Source organism: Zootoca vivipara, chromosome 5 (assembly GCF_963506605.1).
Source record: "Zootoca vivipara chromosome 5, rZooViv1.1, whole genome shotgun sequence".
NCBI lineage: Eukaryota > Metazoa > Chordata > Lepidosauria > Squamata > Lacertidae > Zootoca > Zootoca vivipara.
Genome location: NC_083280.1, coordinates 72,568,991 through 72,591,975, shown reverse-complemented (window position 1 = coordinate 72,591,975; position 22,985 = coordinate 72,568,991). Strand labels below are relative to the sequence as shown.

The 22,985-nt window shown below is 40.6% G+C and overlaps 1 protein-coding gene across 2 annotated transcripts in view; it reads right to left on the bottom strand.

Moving 5' to 3' along the window:
- Nucleotides 1-22,985, bottom strand: part of CTNNA3 (catenin alpha 3) — a 550,231-nt gene that overhangs the window by 261,257 nt on the left and 265,989 nt on the right. For both annotated transcript variants that reach the window (XM_035137674.2, XM_035137677.2), the window contains exon 8: nucleotides 713-793. In XM_035137674.2, coding sequence (XP_034993565.2) covers nucleotides 713-793 — 81 coding nt within the window. The remainder of the gene's footprint in view (nucleotides 1-712; nucleotides 794-22,985) is intronic.

Genomic DNA, 22,985 nt, shown 5'->3' with positions numbered 1-22,985 from the left:
ACATAAATTATTTGCCTAACAACATGCCTATTTCCATCACATAATCAATTTAATATTCTTATACTAAGCATAGATTAGGAACATGATTCTGTCTGGGTTTGTGGGGTAATAAATATGATTTATATTCTAGCAAGGCTATGCTAGATTGTGGCTGTTAGTTTTAATTTTATTTTAATGCATTGTGTAAATATGTTTTTAAAATGTATTGTGTAAGGACACTTTTAAACAACCTCCAGTATGGAAAGAATCATTTTCACAGAAGAAAGCTGTTAATTTGTTTTCCATACTTTCTCTCAAAACAGACATTGCTGTGCAAGAGGGGCTGACTAGATCCAGATCTGCTTAGCTTTCAGTAATGCTGCTTCCTGTGCCTTTGCCTAGGACTAGGACTATTTAATCTCTCACTTTTATATAATGGAATCTGTCATCCAAGGAACTGACTAAGTCCACACCTTCAAGCAATAAAGCAACATTAGGTGTTCTCAGACCACTCACTGGACCCTTGAATATATGCTTCCAAATCTTGGACTTTTTGTGTTTCTACTGTTCCAAACCTCCATCCCTAATCTGCACCCCTAATCTCCATCGGCAGTTCTTTTTTAAAAAAGTGTGTCTCCTTAAAATAAAACAAAAGCATGTCATTATTATTATTTTATGTTATAACTGCTTGCAGAACTATCTATTTAGCATACTTTTCCCCTGAGGAGATTACCTGCCTGCGGAGGTCTCTTGTTTTCTTGCACATATTATCTATTGCAATATTCAAGGCATTGCTCCTTTCTTTTTTGTCAGCCTGGAAAAAAACAGCAAAAAAGAAAATTTTGAGCATACAAAGCTAGTATGTTTAACATCTTAATAAGAGCAACAAAGAGTCCCATGGCACCTTAAAGACTAGCATTTCTCCCTCCCATAATTCCTCTTTAGAAAATAATATATTCAATCTACTTTAGTAAATTATATTCTTGAACATAACAAAAGGTACAAAAGTACTGTGTTCAGCAAGAGTGGTTTATTCATTCAGGCCACATGTACAGTACTTGCAATAAATATATTCTTCTGGTTTCAAGGATTTCCAATCAACTTATGTTCATATTGATCTAGTATATCCAGGCTTACCGTAACATACATTCATATGGGCACTGTCCAGCCCCTTGCACATTTCCCTACTTAGGGGCTCCATTAGAATATATATTATTTTCATAGGATAATTAATAATAGTAGAGTCAAATAAAGAAATAGCTCCAACTTCTACAAGTTAAAAATAACTATGTAATGCATAAGTGCTATTTATCTTATTTATTAAATTTGAATGCCGCTTTTCATCCATAGATCTCAGGGTGGTTCACAACATAAAAATACATAATCAGCCAAATGCTTGGTTGAAGAGGCCTGTTTTCACCTGATGCCTAAAGGTGTATAATGAAGGTGTAAGCCAAATCTCCATGGGGAAAACATTCCACAAATGGAAAGCCACTGCAGAAAAGTTGTCTACAAAAACCAAACCTAACATCTCTGATCTTACCTTAAGGAAAATACCAGGGTAGGGGTGCAGGGTGGGGACTGATACCGGTCGGTACTTCAAGCTTGTAATCAGAGATAATGATTTTACCCACCCGAAAACTGTAAAGTCCTTGAAGAAAAACCACTACAGTAGTCCTTCTGAAATCTGGCAAGATTTCTTTCCTTCAGAGAGTCTAACCTGGGAGCAAATTTCACCCAATTCTGCCAAAAATCAAATTTATGGAGGTTTTGTGGTGGTGGGTGGGGCAGATTTTAAAGGTGCCCAGCATAGGAAAAGATCCTCTGCCTGTAACTTGACAGGCCTTATCCATTCTGGAGGTGCCTGCAAATTTCAACCCTGTATTGCATCCCAAAATAAATCCTACCTCCAACACCCACTAACTTCCCTCCCCCCCACCCCCCACCCCATACAGACATATCCAACTCATTCTTACAACCTTAACCATGTCTTGCAAAAGGAAAAGGTATAGATACTTTTATTTCCCAGTAATAGTGAATTTTGGGAAATGTTGGCAGAAGAAGCCTCATTCCCCCCCCCCATCAGATTCAGCCTAAAACTGACAGGCTGTTTTCTGAAGCACTAAATCAGGATCCAATCCAAACCCTCCAGTCTGTTTATACCCCTAAAACTGACCTTCAAATCCCCACTGAGACAAGAAGCAAACCCTGTAATTTTGAGCAAGTCACTATTTCTCAGTCTTGTGATGGTGTTGTAAGGTTCAGCAGCCTAGGAAACTCCTCCGCAGAAGGGGAGGGTAGAAATGTTATAAGTAATTAAGGCACATTAAGATCAATCAATGGCACTGGAAAAAAAGATTTTTCAGGGCTGGGCTATCATTAGGCAGAGTGAGACTGCTGCCTCTGGCTGCTGATTTTCGGTGTTGTGAAATGGCAATAAATTGGTATATTATTAAATGTATTGCTGTTAGATTTTTTGCTGCCAGAGAGAGGGAGAGGTGCTTGTTGGATTTTTTTGCCTGAGGTGCCAAAATAACTTGACCAATTTTGGGTATTATGCACCTTGAATTTTGAAGAGGGCAGATTTGCTGCTCTGCTTCAGGCAGCAAAATGTCTTGGGCCAACTCCACTAAAAATGTTTACAGGTCTACATGCTGAAAATAATCAGGGTTCTGCAGTAACTGCACAGCTCAGCAGTGACTAGAAGGAATCATTCACTCACTGTGTTTCCAATGGGAAAAACTACTCGGGCTCACTTAAGACATTTTCCTGCATCTGCAGAAGTCTCACCATCTTGACAGTTTACAATTTTCACAGAGACTGGGTGATCAAAGAAGCTGCTATGAACATATTGAGCTGAAGCTTCATGTTGCAACAGTGAAAAGAAGCTTCAGGATATTTCATCCCTTTCCTCACCAGTTCTAATATGAATTCTCGGATCAAGTACCCAAGCAAGTAATGGAAGTTGTGCAGCCTTTAGCATCGCCACACAAAACTAGAATGAACACTTTTTGTTTGTTTCATTAAAATATTACATGTACTGAAAGTACTAGAATGCAAAAACATCACTGCAAGTTTGCTGTTCAGGCTACAGAACAGCAGTGGATGAGCTAGATTTCATTTGATCATTGGTCCTTTGACATGGTGAAAAAGTAAGCATATGTAATCTACTCTAAATGCATATGAGGTCTGAGAGCCTAGAAGCAAAGACGCCACCTGACCAAGGGGACAGGCAGCCTTTACAAAGCCAACCGAATGGTATCCTACTATAGTAAACCAAGATTAACTGTCATATCTTTCTTTGCATGGAAACCCTTAAACAAGGGAATGGAGAACTTTATTAGCCTAAGGGCAACCCAAGGGTTGCATGCCAGAGGTGGATAGGCCAGAGGCGAAAGTAATTTGAGCAATAAGAGGGCACACTTATCTTTCTATCATAGCCCAAGCAAAACTTCTCTCCATTCTCCATCCAGCAAGCACTATCACAGTTCAAATACACATTCCAGCTAGGCATAAATAATGCAGGACAGTGCTAGTAAGTGAGGGTGGCAAGGAAAGGGAGTCTGGCCTAGGGAGAACCCCAAAGGTCAAATAGGCCTGGGGTGTCACAAAGCCTCCCTGAGTGTCAAGTTCTATATCCCTGCCTCAAACAGAGCTCATTAAGAAGATTACATTTTTGCTAGAAGACTATCTCAATCAGAATTCCCCATGGCAAAGCAGCTGTTTGTCCCAGTATTTTCATTCTACCTCTTCTTTGACCCTATGGTTTGCTTCCAGTTTTGCTACGGCTCTGCTCTGGGAATGAAAGAGTCATCCAGCTCTTGAATAACATCAATGAAGAGTTTTCTGCCTTGCAAAATCCAGTGGGAGTGAACAGTCCAGACTCCGGACTGTTCTTTTCCACATAATTGCAGAAAACTCATGGTTAGGATTGGAAACATGCAACTAACTATGGCTACAATGCTGCTTACTGGGAAGTAAATTCCATTGAACTAAATGGGATCTGTTTACAAGTTAAACATCTCTGTTATAAATATTCTTCCCTGCCTTTGTGCAGACAAGGCTATACAACATGCTTAGAACTGTATCACTCATTGTTATTTTTTGCAGAAGTTTTCTCCTGTAAATGTTACTTTAGGCCAGCGTTTCTCAACCGCTGTTCCGCGGCACAGTACTGTGCCGCGGGACGCTGGTTGGTGTGCCGGGAGACGCTGGCGACGAGAAGGGCGATTTGCTGCCCTGTCACGTGACTGGCGGCCGCCATTAGGGGCGCTGACCCTCCGGAAAGGAAGCCGGCCGGGTCACGATGGGGGCGGGGCAAGCGCAGCTCTCAACAGCCACCACCACGGCTGTTTGTCTCGCTCTCGCTCCTCTTGCTGGCGGCGCCCGGGAGTTTTTTGGTCAGCGCGGAAGTGAGCGGCCTCTTCGGCAAGGAGTCCTGCAGAAGGTGAGGTGCTCTTCTTGCTAGCCCAGGGGTCGGCAACCCACGGCTCCGGAGCCGCATGTGGGAGCCTCAAAAGGGAGCCTCACCAAGAAGCCCCAGCCCACACAGACAGGGACCGATCGGAGGTCGGTCCGTCGTTTGTTCCCTTCCGCTGCAGAAACTCCGCCACCGGGGCTGCGCGCACGGGGAGAAGGCGGCGAGTGGCTCCGCCAAGGACATAATGCAGAACAGACCCGCAAAGGAACCCCTCAACAGTCTTTTGCCATTAAACTCCAACTTTTACACCATGCACTTTTTGCACCCGTGTGTGTAATGATTACGTCTCCCCTCCAAACTAAACTAAATATAGGGCGGCACAGAGTTGGTGTGCCGCGGGATTTTTTTTCATAGAACAAGTGTGCCGTGGCCCAAAAAAGGTTGAGAAACACTGCTTTAGGCAGTGTTGATAGCACTGCAAGCGAAGTATGTCTCTCAATCCCATGGTTCACTATACATTTAGAACAATTTGCCCAAATAAATTATTTGTCTCAGCACCTTAGTGTAAGAAAACTTATCTTAATTAAATATCTCAAGAGCATCTATGTTAGTCTGATGTAGCAAAAACAAAAACAAAAAACAAATAATCCTATGCCACCTTTAAAGAATGTCACAATAAATCAGTTCACCTTTATATGTTGTGTTCTACATTTTCTTCATTGGATATTGTAATGTTTGTAATCAGTTGACTGTCAGACCTGATTTTTTTTAACTAAGGTGTTCAGATTTTTTTTTAAAAAAAAAAACCCAACATTTTCCTGTTAATCCAAACAAAAAGGAAACAGTTTGGGAGTTGACATCTATCATAAAATGGAAATACCAGAAAATGTGGATAAAGTAAAAATACTGACTTTTGCTTGTCACGTGTGTGTGGCTGCTTCAGGAAAATACTAATTTTATTAAAATTTTAATGTCAAGCTTATATTTTAAGGGATTTTTTTCTAATTCCCATCTTGCTCCTTTGTTTTGACAAGGAGCAAGTTCCCCTCCACCCCACCCCCACATTTGGAGTTACAGTACCAAAAATAGGAATAATGTTCACATATAAAATTTATCATTATTCACATCATTATACATATGATTCATACACACACACACAAACACAAGTCCATGTATATCCCAGGTTACCTCAAGTAATCAACACATAGATACATACAACAATGCATATAACTATAAAAATATGTCTGTATTAATATAAATATGTATAGATACAATTATGCTGCACAAATATTGTACCACATGCGGCTTGACTATTTATTTGTATTATATGCATAATAAAGATTTATTATGTATAATTTAGTATAAAATTGGTCAGATGTTCTAAAAATAACAAATACACAAGCAGGTTACATATAAGTGGCCACTCAGTACAAGGGCTGCCAAGTTCTGAGTATAAATTCATTTAAAACAGATTCCTCTTCCACTCACACCAAGTTCCAGCACAGCAGCATATGCTGAGATGGTTGTGCAACTGCCCCGGGCACATAAAGGGTTACTTAGCATGCCACCATAGCCCCTTGTGTTGACAGAATATTTAGAAGAGCACAACATCGAATTCCACTCTTTGTGTTTATGCTACCATTTTTATTTCAGAAACTGAAACCATAAAGAGTACAGTGGTACCTTGGTTTACAATCATAATCCGTTCCGGAGGTCCGGTTGTAAACCAAAACAGGTTGTAACCCATGGCGTGCTTTTGCCAATGGGGCCTCCCAAAAATTTTGGTTGTAATCCCCCCCCAATTGGTTGTAATCCAAAAAAGGGGACATGAACTTCCAGGTTTGACGTGGTTGTAATCCAAAGCGGTTGTAATCCAAAGTGGTTGCAAACCAAAGTACCACTGTACTGCAATCTTACATATAAAAGCAAAATTACAAATTCACCAAGGGTGAAGGCCTTGGACTCCGCAGAAGATGGGGGTCTGGTTGACAAGGGCCTGATCTGTGAGGCATTATCTACATTTTGCTCATTCCTTCCTCTTATTTATGCCTGAAATCTGGTTGGAGCGGATTGTTGCATATCTCAGGATCACAAAGCTTAATTTTCCTCAGAGAAGAATCCTTATTTTAAGAGTCCTGGAGTTATACGAGAGACAGCACAGCTCCTTTCCAGTTTCCACTCCAAGTTGTGCGTAAAGCCATGCTCAGCCTCTGGGTGACATCCTGTGCATTAGTATCAGCTTATCAACAATTTGAAAATCACCACAGGTGCTGGTTAGTGAAACTAGCGAATGAGAATAGAGTTCATACACTTGCTTGGTCAGTGTGTCCTGTATAAGATATATTGCTGTGTTTACATTTGACATATCCATGACCCTCTGTGCTTTTACAAATGAAAGTGTCTGCCTACCCATTGTGCCAATGTTTCGTTGATGCTATTCCATGGTGGTTGTCCTGATGAATTCTCAGAGCCACTGTTTCCCTGTGGTTTCATATTCCTTTGATAGAGGAAATAATAACCAAAAAAACAAAACAACCCCTCTAACTAATACTACTTGCTCTATGTTCAAACTGCCTGCCAATGTTCCACATGTGTTAACCTCCTTGTTCTCTGCAATATTAATGCTAGTAGCAATATCCAGTGAATGAGGAAGCAGAGACTTTATCCAGTGTCTCCCATGGTTTCCCTCTGGGGCACTTTCCCCCTGTTGATTCTTCAATGCTCTTAAAAAATGATCTGTACCTTCCCCCATTCCATCCTCAGACAACAGGCAGAGTCAAATGGGGCTGTAGGATGGTGCGGAGGCAGGTTTTGTAATTGAAAAGCTGAGCTTGGAAGAAATGCTGTATTTTCTTAGTCTCCCCCCCCCCAGCTATCTCTCCCTCCCCCTTTTCACACACTGAAAGTCCAATCCAATTCCTCAGTCCCCTACTGTCCTCCCATAGGGGGGCGAGGAGCAGGAAATCTCTTCTAAACCTACTTTTTAAGCACATAAGGCGAAAACAAATAAATGGTACACAATTTTTGTTCATTGTTTACATCCTTACCAGGAGCCAATTTACCTCGAAATAATGACTTGGTCTCCTGAGAGGCTGGTATGCCAAGAATGATATGATTCACACTGTACAATTCAATGAAGCAGCATTTTGCACTGTCAACTTGCTCACCCACTGTTGTTTGCAATGCCCAATATATCTCATGTTAAAAGTGAGCTACACCCTAAGCTGGAATTTGTTAATATATTTTTGGCCGTGACTCTGGAGCTGCCCAGTAGAAGACTATTTTCCAATGTGGGCTTGATTTTACTTGGTTTCTCCTGCCACCATAGAAATAGAAAATGTGAAACTAGGTATTGTTATTGTTTGTTACTATGTATTTTTGTGTGTTTATATTATAAACTGCCCTGTGATCCTTGGATGAAGGGTGATATAGAAATTTTAATAATAATAATAATAATAATAATAATAATAATAATAATAATAATAATAATGTGGAAAACAAAGTACATGGTACAGCCAAGCAGGTTTTAATGGCTGTTTACCAACACACCAAAGTAGGATTAGCCAGCCTCTCATCCACATGCTAGGCTCCTTTGCATCTTTTCCATATCTGATCAAGTTTATATTAACATTTGCCCTTGGCAGTCAGTTGGTTGTCCATAATGACAGAATCAGCCTTGCTTCAGAAAATCGTAAAATGCTTTTAGAGATCTATGTTATGTTTGATAGACACTATTTCATATCTATATCTAAATCTATACATCTGAAGTTACACATTAGCTGGAGATTTTCATTTTCCAGAGTGGGCCAAAAATAGAGTATGAAAGACTTGTTTGCTCTGAATGTATACATACATTTCTTCTATTTTAAAACGAAAAGGCTTTATTGAGTTTGCAAAACATGTAATACAAACAGAACCGCCAATACCCTTCCATAAAAACCAATGGGAATTATTCTTAACTGGAAATGTGGGTTGAAGTGTCATCAGTGTGCAGATGAAATCCAGCTCTCTCCCTCCTTTTCAGCAAATCCAAGAGAGACAGTGGATGCACTGATTTAGTGTGTGGGTGTGGTTAATGGTCTGAATGGGGGCCAATAAATATTCTCAAATCAGGCAAGGCAGAGGTACTGCTAATGGGTTGTTTGTCTGCCCAGCTAAGCAACCACAAGTGATGTTTGCAAACCAAGAAGCAGCATGAAAATCCTTTTCCTTTTGTTCCTTCTGGCTGTAAAAACAGGCCACAATGCATCCTAAATTTGGCTTGAAAGATCACAAGTTGCACAAACCTTTTTAAAATATATAAGTGGTGTTCTGTTTTTTAGATGGACACAGGCCCAGAGATTGCTCTGAGTGACAGAGCATGGCCAGAATTTTACCACAATGCAACAATTAAGAATAGAGCATTGGCTTCTCAGATATTCTCCTCCACACAACTGTAATCACACTGAAGGGAAAGCAGAGCTGCACTTATGGGCCCCATCTCAATGTCTCCTGCTGGCCCCAGCACCTCTGCCAGGCACATGTCTGGAAAGAGGAGCCTACTGTGCACAGATAGGCTCTCCCCATGATCAAGAATGCTGATTGCAAAGAGTTCCCGACCATAGGGTTAGGGCCAGACCAGCTCACAAGGTTTACAACTGGGAGGCGTATGGAAAGGGTTCAGATTAACCAGTGTTCATGCTGGTACCTCTTAAGTAGCTGCCATTGACCGACCAACCTCTTCCGTTATTCCCAACTGTGAAAGATTCAAGGGGATTATAAACACCCAAAAGCTGTGAGTGTGAAGCCAGGTATAAGAATCATCAGGCCTGGGGAAAGAATGCAGTCGTCCTGGCCTCTCTATCTGGATTTAGAGACCCTCCCTAGGCCACACCCCATTCCCAGGACACAACCCTCACTGACCCTGTTCTACACAATCTTCATGTGTTTTTGCCTGGTTGGAATGTATTCATGACCTATGATAATGCATCTTGCTTGTCTGTATACATGGGGGGGTGTAGGAACCTCTGATGTGTGTGGCTGGAAAGCAAGCTACTGCACAAAGTAGGAGTAATATCTGTTGCTCTGCCCACTTTTGCCCGCGGCCCAAGCCACTTTATTTTTTACTCTGGCCCACGAGGGTATGTAGGCTTTGGCTGAAAAAGGTCACCCACATGTGGATTGGGATGGCAACAAACTTTAAAAGGTAACGGTTAAGGTACCCCTGACCGTTAGGTCCAGTCGCAGACGACTCTGAGGTTGCAGCGCTCATCTTGCTCTATAGGCCGAGGGAACCGGTGTTTGTCCGCGGACAGCTTCCGGGTCATGTGGCCAGCAGGACTAAGCTGCTTCTGGTGAACCAGAGCATTGTATGGAAATGCCGTTTACCTTCCTGCCGGAGCAGTACCTATTTGTCTACTTGCACTTTGACGTGCTTTCAAACGGCTAGGTGGGCAGGAGCTGAGACCGAGCAATGGGAGCTCACCCCGTCACGGGGATTCGAACTGCCAACCTTCCGATCGGCAAGCCCTAGGCTCTGTGGTTTAGACCACAGCGCCACGTGCATCCCATAAACTTATGTATCCATAAATCGTGACTATATTTTATTATTTAGATTTTTTTTTTGTTTCAAAAATAATTGAACCTTCTCAGTGGCAGGGGAAGAGGTTTTGGAGAAACTGGACAATGAGTTAAATATAACAGTCTAACAAAGTAAGAAGGGGAGTTTGCATGGAATTGCACACAAGCTGGAAACTATAGTATTTTACTGAGTATTTTATACAGCAGGAATTCAAAGAAGCTTGAAGGGGATCAAGAAAGCTTGGCTTTGTGAGCATGGTTCTCTAAAGTTCCCTGCAGGAATTCTTTATTTTTTTTAACCCCAGGAAAGAGCAACACATCTGAACAAATTAAAAGAAAGTTGTACTTCTGGAATGTAGAGTTCCTGGGAGATGATGGCAGAGTTCAGAGACTTCACCAAATGCTTGCTCTCTGCAAAATTCTCTTAAACCCAGGCAAAGGTTTTTATCAAGTCTTCCCTCAGAAGAAGAATAAAATCAGTTTTCTTTTCCTGTGAAGGATCTCTTCGTGATTCAAGAAACTCATACAGATAACCCTTCATGTACAGTAATACAGGCATTTGATTATTTTCAGATGGAAAGGGATAAGGATATTCTTAGTTCCCTGCTACACTGACTATTTCCATTTTGAGCTTGGACAAGTAGCATGCACCAGTCTTGTAACCCCAACTGGTCTATGGATGCACGTTTGAGGCAAAAGCCACATCCTTGCTTCCCATTTCTTCATTAGCCTAAGAAGCCAGGCTGTATAATGGAAGACTGCAGTTCCTGGATTCATCAGGGTCTCTTTAGCTCTAGGAATAATCAACTAGAAGAATCCACAGATATGGCATATGACCAAGATGGCCCAGTCTGTGTACCGGATATAATGCCAATGTGCTCAGGCTGCCAGCCAATCTAGCTGAGGGCCTCTGAGATCTATTTCAATTTACTAAAGCTCATTATTGCTGCCTAATCATAATTCCTTGTGCAAAAAAAATATTTATGTCTGCATAATGCATCAGGAAATGTACAAACAGTCTAAGAAACTCACTTAAATCAACCCACGTAAAAGTTCCACACATATAACTACCGTTAATAATGTGAAAGTGTTGAAAGGTATGAAAACCATACCTGGCAATTTTGTTTACAACCATTTTTTCAATCTGTTTTGTATGTCAAAACAAGTTGACAAATTTCCTAGCCAGATTTGTCATGGACTCTTCAGATATTGTAGTTAAAGTATTATTACACCATCATTGTCTGCCCCTCTCAGGGACCTAGAAGAACAAATAATAATAATAACAAATGAAAACGTATAGAGATCCCTCTCAAGGTAAAACAAAATAATTCTGAAACTGGAATTTACCAGTTGCTGGAAATTGTGTGTAGGCAGAGTGCTGTTGTGCTCATGTCCTACTTGCATTTGTGTGGCCACTGTGAGAGCAGGATGCCAGACTAGAAGGGCCATTGGCTTGATCCAGCAGGCTCATCTTGTGTTCTTACCAAACAAATTGATGTGTCAAAGCAAGGGTTCAGGATCCCAAAATGCCTAAAAACTGTAGATGGCAAATGATAACAATTGAAAGGATCTTACTATAAAAAAGCAGTACTTGTCTGTTCCTGGCAAGTCCATGCAAAATGCAGACTCAAAACACAAAGAAGAAACAAAATAGTTCCCCTCATCACTGAAGCCTACATTGTGTTTCTGCAGATGGATGGGAGAGGGGTATTTTCTTTAAGTATCACCCTTTCCCCTCCACTATCTTTATGGATCTTGCAGTTGCGACTTCACAAGAGCTGAAAGGATTTTGCTCACAAAATGATCTCACTTGGACATCCCAATAAACAGTGGTTTCTCGTTACATGAATAAGCCACAGTGAGCTTCAGGCAAATATGAATATTTACATTTAAAATTTCATCTTTCAAATCGGATTGTAAAAACACATTCACATACTTATTTATTCTTTGTTACATTTTCACCCCACCCTTTTACTATGAATTTGATCAGAGGTTTTTTTGGCACTGGTCCAGTTCCCTTGAAAAGCAGTTTGTGGCAACTTTGATCAGAAACTGGCAAGTAAGGAGAAGACTGAGCAGCTGTTCCTGCTATCTCTTATTCTGATCAAATTCAGAGTCTCCATTTGCTGTGTGGAAGTAAAAGCAAAACAAAAAATGCCAGGGCACATCACCCACTTTACAGTCTCACTTGGCCCTAAGCTCCATGGCTAAAAGGGATTTGATTCCAAGTCTCCCCAGTTCAAATCTAAATCATTGTCAATATTCAGTCCAGCTCTAGAATTGATTGTACTAATTAGGTGCCTAGGAAGAGGGGCTGTTAAAAGACTTTTGTTTTAGTATAAATCAGATTTACTACAGGTAACAAAACTTATTGTGAGAATCTAAGGCTAGGGAAAGTGGAAGCCTTATGGATTATTTTTCAATACATACATACCAGAATTGTGATAAAAAGTGATGATTATGCTTCTGGAGGAGTTAAGAGATAGAGCCTGCAATCTGGCTGAGAATATGAGCACAGATCTCCATTACTGTCTTGCATTTGCGACAGCTGTTTTCACTCTGTTGATGTTTTTTTCTGTTAATAGCCATCATTACTCAGAGCAATAACAGCCAATGTGTGCAAACTGCAAATCTAAACAGACTTGAGACAATCATCTCCCCTCCAACAGAAAAATACGTCTTTCTTGATAACTTGGAAGCTGTGGACCTTTTTGACTATGCTTCATACCAGTTACATCATTTCGCTGAGAAATGCAGCTCTTACCATGTTATTATCGGTTGATAGCAGACAAGATACCCAGACATGTGTAATGTATATAAAAGTGATATATTGGGAACAAATTCGGTTCACTGAAGAAACCATCATTCCCTCTAATAGCAAACTTGGATAGTTGAGTGCCCATCAGTTTGAAAGTAAAATGGAGCAACCAAAAATAAAGGATTGGGGTTTGTTTTTGTTTTTGTTTTTTACATATTTCTTGAGGTCTCCCAAGATAAAAAAAAAGTATACAAATGTGCAAATTAAAAGGAAAAACAGAGATGCCCTGTGAATGCCCAGAGTTTATAAAATGTTAATAGTAGCTGACACTAGCAAAGGAGGGAGAAAATGGAGATGCCTAATGAAACAAGACTTCTCAAGAAGTTGAGAAGACTGTGTAGGTCTATCAGTCTATGGTTAAGAACAGTTAAATCATGAGTGTCAGTTGAAGGGCAAACCCCAACCCCAATGAAAAATGGGTGGCAAAGGTAGAAGGGCAAGTGGCCTACTCAGTGCTATTTTTCTAGAAAAAGAGGTACCATAACCCACCATGAACGCCTCCTTGTTCTTAAGGCGCTCAAGGTGGTTTAAAATTTTAAAGTACTAAAACAAATAAATGAAAAGTTTGCCCTATGTGTGTGGGGGGGATTCAACCAAAGCAATTATTGATATTGTATTTGCCTGCTTCTCTCTCTCCTTTCTTCCCACAGGGCACATGGTGTCAGTTGCCCTGAGAGGGTGTGTGATACATACCCTGAGCAGGGCCAACCCTTCCCTGAGGCAGATTGAGGCACCTGCTTTGGGCAGCAGATTCTGAGGGGTAGCAGAGAGGTGTACATGTGCTACATGCCTCACCCTACACTCCCTGAAACTAGTTTGCTGCTTCAGGTCAAGTGGAGGATGTTGCCTTGTCACAAGGGATGAAATAAGAATCAACAGATAGTCCAGCCAACTCCTGAATGTGGAATGAACAGGGGGCACCACCTTGTCTGCCTCAGGAAGCAAAATGTTTCAGGCTGGCTCTGACTATGAGGATAACACCACTTGTATGAAACAATAATGTTTCAAAACTCAGCTCCTGCTGCACTGACTTATTATTTCATTTTGTTTACTAGAAATTTAGTCAGTCAACCATTTTGTCACAATCAAGGTGGCAGAACACCCAGTGTATATATCCACTGTAACCTTGAATTATTGACATTTTCAGCATGGCAACAACCATGACGTATAAAATACACAGCCATTGTGTGGCATCTTCTGGGGGAGTTTTCAGGATATCCACAGTGGAAGAGGAGAGTTGCATTATTAATGTGAAATGCATACAGTTCAAAAAGTGCAGATAACACAAATTTGTGCTATTCTTCTAATCTGTAATGTTGCATATGACACTTTACAGATGACACGGCACATTAAATGCCACAGAAAGGGGAGTGTGTCCAGCTGAGGCACATTAGTTCTTCCAATTCTGCAGTTTCCCTGGGTGGGATATCACCCTAGTATATGGTCTCAGGGATTCGCCTAGCCCTAGTTCTTGCTAGAACCCATGAGGTCTTCCTATGATGATGGTGAAATCTCATCTAAATCTGGCAGGTCCTGACATGATACCGTTTTAGCTTCTATAGGACAGAAGTATACAGTGGACCCTGCCTCCATTGTCCTTTTGCTCCCAGTGAAAAAAACTATGCAAGGATTAGACTAAAGTTTTAAAGGGTGTTAAAGAGGATTCCAGTAGGCATACTTTCTACATAGTATTTTCATTTATAGTGTAGAACAGGGGTCAGCAAACTTTTTCAGCAGGGGGCCGGTCCACTGTCCCTCAGACCTTGGGGGGCAGACTATATTTGGGGGGGGAGAAATATGAACGAATTCCTCTGTTTGTACATACTTTCAACACTATCGTTTAATTTGGGGGTGTTTAAAAATGAAACACAGGGAGTGAGGGGCTGCAGGGTAAGAAAAAGAAAACAGGGTTAAATAAATTTCACCTCCAGGTAATCACTTGAAAAGTGCATTAAGTAAAATATACCGGGTATCTGTTATATCCTGAAGTATTCACCAAGTGTCACAGGCCTATGGGCACTCCAAATGTATATTCACAGTATCTTGAAAAAAGTACATAACCCCTAAGTGAAATGTTCAGCCTCAATTAATTTTGTAGAAGCAGCATCTAAAAAGCTTCGCTGGTCTCCAAATAACTGTCCTTTGGGGACCATTTCACACATTACACGGGGGCAAACCAGGGTTTGCTACTGAGCATAAAATCAAGAGAGAGCTACAGCCAATCACATGTCCCTGAGAAGTATAGGTGTGAAATATGTATTTGCAAACATATGTTTGTCACATTCACACTTTACGTATTTCAGCTGCACACTTAAAACTTTGGTGTGTGCCTAAAATAGTAAATGTAAATTGGCTCTTGATTATATCTGAAAAAACTGTATATGCAGGATATAATTTTATTTTCTCTAGTCTTCCAATGTATGCTATGCCAACATACCTGCGGAAGTTCTTGTTCTCATGGGGCACCCACTGCTTATTCCAGCTCACTAACTAGTATTTCCAGAGTAGCTGAAATAGCCCTCAGCAACATCTTTGACACTTTATATTCTCATTAAAAAAAATGTCAGCCTAAATATGTCGATGTCACAGTACAGGTTTCTGATCTCTACAGTTATTCTTATTCCAGTACATATGCAAAAAAACAAGCATGTTGGTGCAAGCCAAAGTTTAAAACGTTTAACAGCAATTAATAACAATGGGTGCCTAGTAAGTTCATGTCCTATTCTTAGGAAATGCTCAACCCTCTTGAATTAAGTTGGTTGAAATGGAACACCATGGAATGTAAAACAAAGCCACCTTAGAACTAAAGCACTCATTGGCCTGGTTCAGATGTATCAAGGTCATCATCGCAACAAACCAGTTTGCTGCCACATGAACAAGTGATAAACTGGACCACTTTCTTATTCTCCCTCCCCTTCCCTTCCCTGCTCTTCTTCCCCATCTAGCTGCAAAGAAAAGTTTGTGGATTTTAAAACCACAGTTTCCTGTGATAATCTGATCCTTATATGCAAATCTCTGTAGGGAGTCCCGAAAGCTACCATTTCCCAATTCAAATACCATCAGAATCTATGGTTTAAGCAATCAGGAACTTGCAGCCAGGCACACAAGAGAAAGGGAGAATAAAACTATGCATTGTGTGGAGGAAGTGAATACAGAGAGGGTTTTCACCCTCTCTCATAATGCTCAAACTACAGACCAAAAAAACATGTCCATATAGCACAGAATTAAATCTATGAATTTGCTATCACAAGATGCAGAGATAGCCACAAATGTAGATGGCTATAAAAGAGGTTTAGACAAACACATAGAGGATAAGGCTATTAATGGCTACTAGCTACTTCCACTGTTGAAGGTAGAATGCCCTTCAATACCAATTGTTGGGAATCACAAGTGGGGGAGAGTACTACTGTGCTGAGGTTCTCCTTACAGGCTCCTCATGGGCATTTGGTTGGTCATAGGGAAAAAAGAATAATAGACTACATGGGTCTTTTTGGTATGATCCAGCAGGGCTTGTCTCATGTGCTTAAAAGAAAGAGGAAGGAAGGGCTCAAGCACATTGTCACTCTGGAACAGAAGCATCACTTGGTGCAGCATCCTTGTTACATGTAGCCAATATCAACGTCTCGATTAGAAAAGACAACCCAGTTGTTCAAAACATAAATTAACAGAAAAGGAGAACTATGCAGTCCTAAAATGTAAGAAAGTCCCAGTACACATATGATTACAGCCTGAGTCCTAAAACATTATGGAACTCATAGGACAGAGATCTGCATGGCAACACAGCCCTAAAAATAGAAAACCTTATAGACACTGAGATCCTTGATAAACAGTGGCCATATATTTATAAATATGGCTCATATACTGTGTTTCTATAAGCTCTCTGTATAATAAGATGTGTGTTTTTAGCTCCTTGTGCCTGCCAGATCTAAAAGGATTTATCTGACATATTCAAATTAACAATGGCAATGTGAAATGGTAGGTGTTGTAAAATCAAGTCATATTGCATACATTTCTGTAGTATATTAAGAACAATGTTGGAGTGCACAAATAAATTCACCCCTTGAGAGTTGTTAACTTAGACATTAAGATGCTTTGGGGAAACTTAATAACTACAGCAAAACTGACCACTTTCTTAAAACAAGAAAGCGAACCTAGATATGGCTAATTAATATTGGGATCCTAATGGAGTTGAACAAACTTAACTCTTAAATGGTTGTATAACAATGAAGCTTTTTAACAGAATTGTAATGTTCTGTGACCATAGCATAAAATGTGAGCTATCGATGAGGGCCTGAGACAAATGGAATTATTTCTATTCCGATACTAGATGAGGTAAAATTGGAAAAATAAGGCATATCAAATACTTGTAAAATTGAACCAACCCTGAAATATTTTCTTTTGTTGGTACAACTCTAGGGAGCTACTATGATGCCAAAGGCTCAGAAACTCCACAGGAATGATTTTCTTAGTTGTTAACTGTAATTATGGCTTGCTTCACCCCAAGAGCTCAGGACAGGTAGTAACAGTATGCTAGCAACTCTGTCCTATCCCTGTCCACACATACCACTTTAATATGTTTTATGTTGCCGAAAAGAGCTTCATAATCTGTTTCCCCATAAAATAAGCCATAGCAGGATTTTTAAGCATTCAAGGAATATAAGCCATACCCCAAAAATAAGACATAGGCGCAGCAGCAATGCCGGCTGTGGCAGGAGGAGGAGGAGGGGGGAAAATAAGACATCCCCGGAAATAAGCCATAGTGTGTTTTTTTGAGAAAAAAATAAATATAAGACGGTGTCTTATTTTCGGAGAAACACGTTAGTCTAAAACCAGCACCTTGCATTGAATCCAGAAGCTAACTGATAACTAGTGCTCAACAGCCAAATAACTTACTGCCTTTGGTTCATCCTCCCCACAGACTTAAGGAGGGTGTGGGGAATAGTGCTTTGCATCAGCTGACCATTATGTGTAATTTTCAAGAGCAGTCCCAGGAATGAAACTTTGAAGTATTATATACAATAACATGGCCTGTGAGCCTGCCCTTAAAGGAAGAGGCTGTTTCTTTCAGATGTTAATCCACCTAACAACATGGATGGAGGTCTCTTGCTGCATAATTCTCAGGCCACTGCACAGCACTCTGGCAAGAGTCAAAATAAATGTAACGTGTCTGCCACTAAGTTAAAAACAAACCATTAAAGCTGAGAGCAGAACAGGTCCCAGAGAAAAACCAGATTACTTACAAAAAACAGCTATCCAGACTATGCTAGGAATAAAGGGACAATTGTCTAACAAGATCTAGTAAGATAAAACTGACCCTTGCTTCTGGGTTTCAACCTCAACTGTCTTGCTTTCCTACTTCGTTTTCTCTCTAAATCTTTTATTCATTAAATAAATGATTATGGTAACATTAATACATTTAAGAAAATATATCCATTCTTTGCATGCAACTGCAGTAAGTAACCAGCACTTGTAATATATTATTTATATATGACAAGTAATGTATATATTTTACACACACACACACACACACACACACACACACACACAACTTTCAAGTACTGGTCAGTGTGGTTATATATAGATTTATATTGTTTTATATATGCATTTATAATGCTTTAAAATATTGGTGAAGTCTAAATTATATGCTTCCACATGTGACACACAGATAGTGCCTGCTGTGTTCTGTGATCAGGTCCTAGAGAAAACATACACATACCGCCATGTCAAAATTGGCCTTTAATACCTACCCCTGCTCTAGGTGGGGTAAATCTAAGTAAGAAAAGCCATCAAAGTGCAAGTACTCATGTGCCACAGACGTCTCATGGGACTGTACCACTGTAGAATGAATGGAATATATTTCTTGTTAAAACAACATCCTTTTCTTTGTGTCTTTCCATGTGTCCTTCGGGTAGTGATAAAGCGGGATATCAAATCCAAACTCTTCTTCTAAGAGAAAGTTTTTGAGAAGCAATGGGAGCTTATATAAGCAAGTAGTCCTGAGGTAGTACAGTTCTGTGGCAGACTTCACTATCTGTGCCTCTAGAATAAAGTCTTTGAAATTATCCCAAACCAAAAGATCTCCCTCAATATGGACAGTTTAGAATGCACTATTCTGGGAGGGCTGTGAAACTTCTGGATACCAGAAGGTGAAGCAAAGTAAGGCAAAACTAAAAAGATCCTACAGTAGATGGAAAGAGGAGCAAATACATGTCATCAGAGCAGTGTGTTTGTGACACTGGTGATAAATATAGTCATACCTCGGGTTATAGATGCTTCAGGTTGCGTGTTTTCGGGTTGCGCACCGCACCAAATCCAAAAGTACTGGAATGGGTTACTTCCGGGTTTCGGTGCTCGTGCATGCGCAGAAGCACTAAATGACGCTTTGCGCATGCTCAGAAGCATCAAATCGTGACCCGCGCATGCACAGCCGTGGCACTGTGGGTTGCCAACGCTGCAGGTTGCAAACATGCCTCCCGCACGGATCACGTTCGCAACCCAAGCGTCCACTGTAATATGAAAAGATGGGTTGATCTGGACTTCATGAAAAAAAATATAAACAAGTAAATAATATCAAGTAAAAGACTACAACAATGAAATACATACATATTTCTCTCCTAGAGAGAACAAACAATATGCAATCTGAACTGACCACAAATGAGATAATTATTTTATATTCCACTCAACAGCTGCTGTCATTCAGAAGTGTTCTAATCAGATAACCTTCTTCTGCTCCCTAAACCATTTTCTGCTTTTCCAATTTTCTCAGAAAAGGACAATCTTGCTTCAGGTCACTGAAATCTGACTTACTATACAATAGGAAGGATGCATCTACCTTACTTCAGCTCCATGCCAGCTTCCCCACTGTTTACTACTAGTGCCTTTAACACAAGGCTGGATGTGTATCAGGACAAAAACAGGAACAGGAGAGTGTTTATTTAAACCCACAAATAGCAGTCTACTGAATTGGGAGGGGCTGGTGCTGATGAGTGGGCTTGCACGTTCCTATGACCCTTGTGAGCAAAGCCATCGGAAGTACCCATAAGCAGATGACAAAATGGAAGAAAGACTTATGCAAAATAAACCAACTGGAAAATATCACATTACAAGTGCGAATGGATGTCAGAATGGACTATGGCACTTTCACACATCCCTACTTCTACAAATTATTTCAGATTGCCTGTGAGAGGTGCACACAAACGACATAGGTGTCCTTTGGAAGAGAGAGCTTCACTCCTAACTGTCATACATGGACACCACAAACCTTCCAGCAGTTTCAATATGATCTGCATTAACTGGAATCCTTAAGGCTGAAGAAAACAACCAAACATGCATGGATAATTAATAGATCTGTCATCTTTAATCATCATCTTACTCTAGTTGAGAATGAGAAGCAACATCCTAAGGGAAGTGTTTGTTGCCACCGGCAAACTAATCGTTAGATATTGTGACTTAAAAAAAGCACTCCATTTGTTATAGTTGCTGCCAAACTACGGAAGACAAAAGGGATGCTAAATGAGAGGATTTGTTGTTCCAAAAGCTTCAACAAGGTTGAAATTGCATAAAACTATCAAGAAATCATTTTTGCTGACCTTTCAGTTTCTGTTTTCCTCCCACAGTTCCCTCCTCCTTGCTCCAAGTTTAAACTCCCTCTCACCATCAGCAACATGGTAACCATAATTTAGAGTCTCTGTATGGTGCTTGCTTATCCTGTGAGCATTTAAAGATCTCCATAGCACTTCTCCCCAACTTATATTGAGGTTTTGGAGCCAGGTAAGAGACCACATCATCATTTGTTTTCAGGATATGAGATAACATTTCTAATGACACATCAACTGGCTGGAGACAGTAGTAGACAACAGTGTCTTTAGCCATTATGAATCATTATGAATCATTGTTACATCACAGGACTGTTGCTAGGGAATGGTGAAGGTTACCAAGCTATCACCTTCACAGACCCTCCAAGTGTCCTTCTTTTCCAGAGACATCCCTGATTTAAAGAAGCCGTACCGGTTTCTGATTTGATCCCAGAATGTCCCACTTTTCCTTAGGTTGCCCTTATTTTCATGGGAGAAATGTTGGAGGGTATGGAGGTATCTAACCCCTGAGCCACCTAAATGCAATCCTACATAGGGATTTTTTAAAAATGTTTAATAGTTACAGTATTATGTTTTTATATATGTTGGAAGCTGCCCAGAGTGGCTGGGGCAACTCAGTAATATGGGTGGTGTAAAAACAGTAAAATTATCATTATGGAATCAGACGTCCCTATTTTCATTGGAGAAATGTTGGAGGGTATGCCTGCAGCCTATAAATTTGATCCAAATTGGCATTATCTTAGGCATCAGTTCTGTTTGGTGTGCTGGAGACCAAAATAAAAGACAGGCCTTCTGATACCATATATTTATTATTTGCCTCCAAGATCCAGGTAAGGTGACCAGATGAAAAAGAGGACAGGGTTGCTACACCTTTAGCAGTTGGTTTGAAAAGACAGAATGACCGTTTCCCCAACATGAAAGGGGAGGCGCAATTTGCGCAGTCGCGTGCAGCCCACCTGGTATCCCTGGGGCAGTTCTGGAGTTTGGAAGCTGGCACTGCCTACCTGAGGCTGGAGGCTTGAGTCGCCGCCCACTCAGTTAGCTGACCAATCCAGCCAAAGGGAGGCGTGCCAGGGGGATTGGCCAGGTAGGTTCAGGTAGGCTTACCTGCACACAAAGAAGAGGAGCCATTCCTGGGAAGCAGCCGCCGGATTCAGAGCATACAATATATATGTGCACAATAGTTGAGCTGTACATATCTAATGTTCAATGAATGTATAGAGTCGTGTACCTGTTTACATTGTAGCTGAGCTGGATTAATCCACAAGTGTGCACTCTATCACACAAACATGGATGGAGATAGTTTGTACCTGTGTTCAGCGTAACATGTGAAAAATACTTATTAAAGGTGAAGGAGCCCTGTCCTGATCTGCAACTGCTCACCCTGGTACCAGGAGTCCATGTTGTGAAAGGTTCTACTCTCACGTGAACACTCAGCAGGGACAGGCAGGTTCAAAGGCAACTTCCTTTTACTTCAGAACAATACATAGAAATCTATATTGGAGCTAAACAAAGCAGCTTAGACAGCCTTCGACTTGGTCCCAACATGCATGACCCAGATATAAAATGAAGTAGAGCCATGCCCAGTGGGACTAAATCACACCAGGCAAGTATCAAAGGGGGAAATGAAATGTTCCATTACAGGCTCATTAAAGAGATATTCAACATGCCACAGTTATAATACCAAGGGGAGTTTTTGCCTCTCATAATAGTCTATAAGCTAAGGAAACCTGGAAGTATGTTCAGATGGTCCCAGGTGTTTCTCAGAGGTAACTGTATACTGAGTGGTACTTTAATAAAATCCTTATATGCTGCTTTTCTGAGGCTTTCATTGGTTTACACTGCAACACAAAAGCCCAAAATAATTTGAAAAACAATGTATTACTAACATCAGCAACAGCATAAAAGCAGGAACAGAATATATTGAGAACGATATTGACAACTGAAACCTTGACGGAAGAGATTTGCCTTAAATTGAATTTGCAATCAATATCGGAGCATATGCTCCAAATACATCTGGGCATATGATAGAAGTGATGTTGAAGAATGAACAATGGTGTACTAATGACTTTTCTAGTATATATTAAGGTTTGACTTGATGAAAAATGGCCTATTTGAATGCTAGAGTTGTGGAAGGTAATTGATTTTTAAATCCCTTGTGTTATCATTTTGGGTTCCTGGATAACTCATAAAACATTCCCACATTTGTCCAACTAGCTTTATATGGAATTTCCACCAGCTGATCAACAATGTTACACACTTACCCATTTCCTATTAGGTATATTTATTTATTTCCATAATCTAGCCCATGGGTAGGCAAACTAAGGCCCGGGGGCCGGATCCGGCCCAATCGCCTTCTAAATCTGGCCAGCAGACAGTCTGGGGATCAGCATGTTTTTACATGAGTAGAATGTCTCCTTTTATTTTAAATGCATAAGAATTTGTTCTTTTTTTTCTTTTTTCAAAATATAATCCGGCCCACCACAAGGTCTGAGGGACAGTGGACTGGCACCCTGCTGAAAAAGTTTGCTGACCCCTGAACCAGCATATTTTGCATGGGGTAACCTGTTAGGTGCTATTCTCTCCTTGTGGATATAGATAAGGCAGGCTTAAG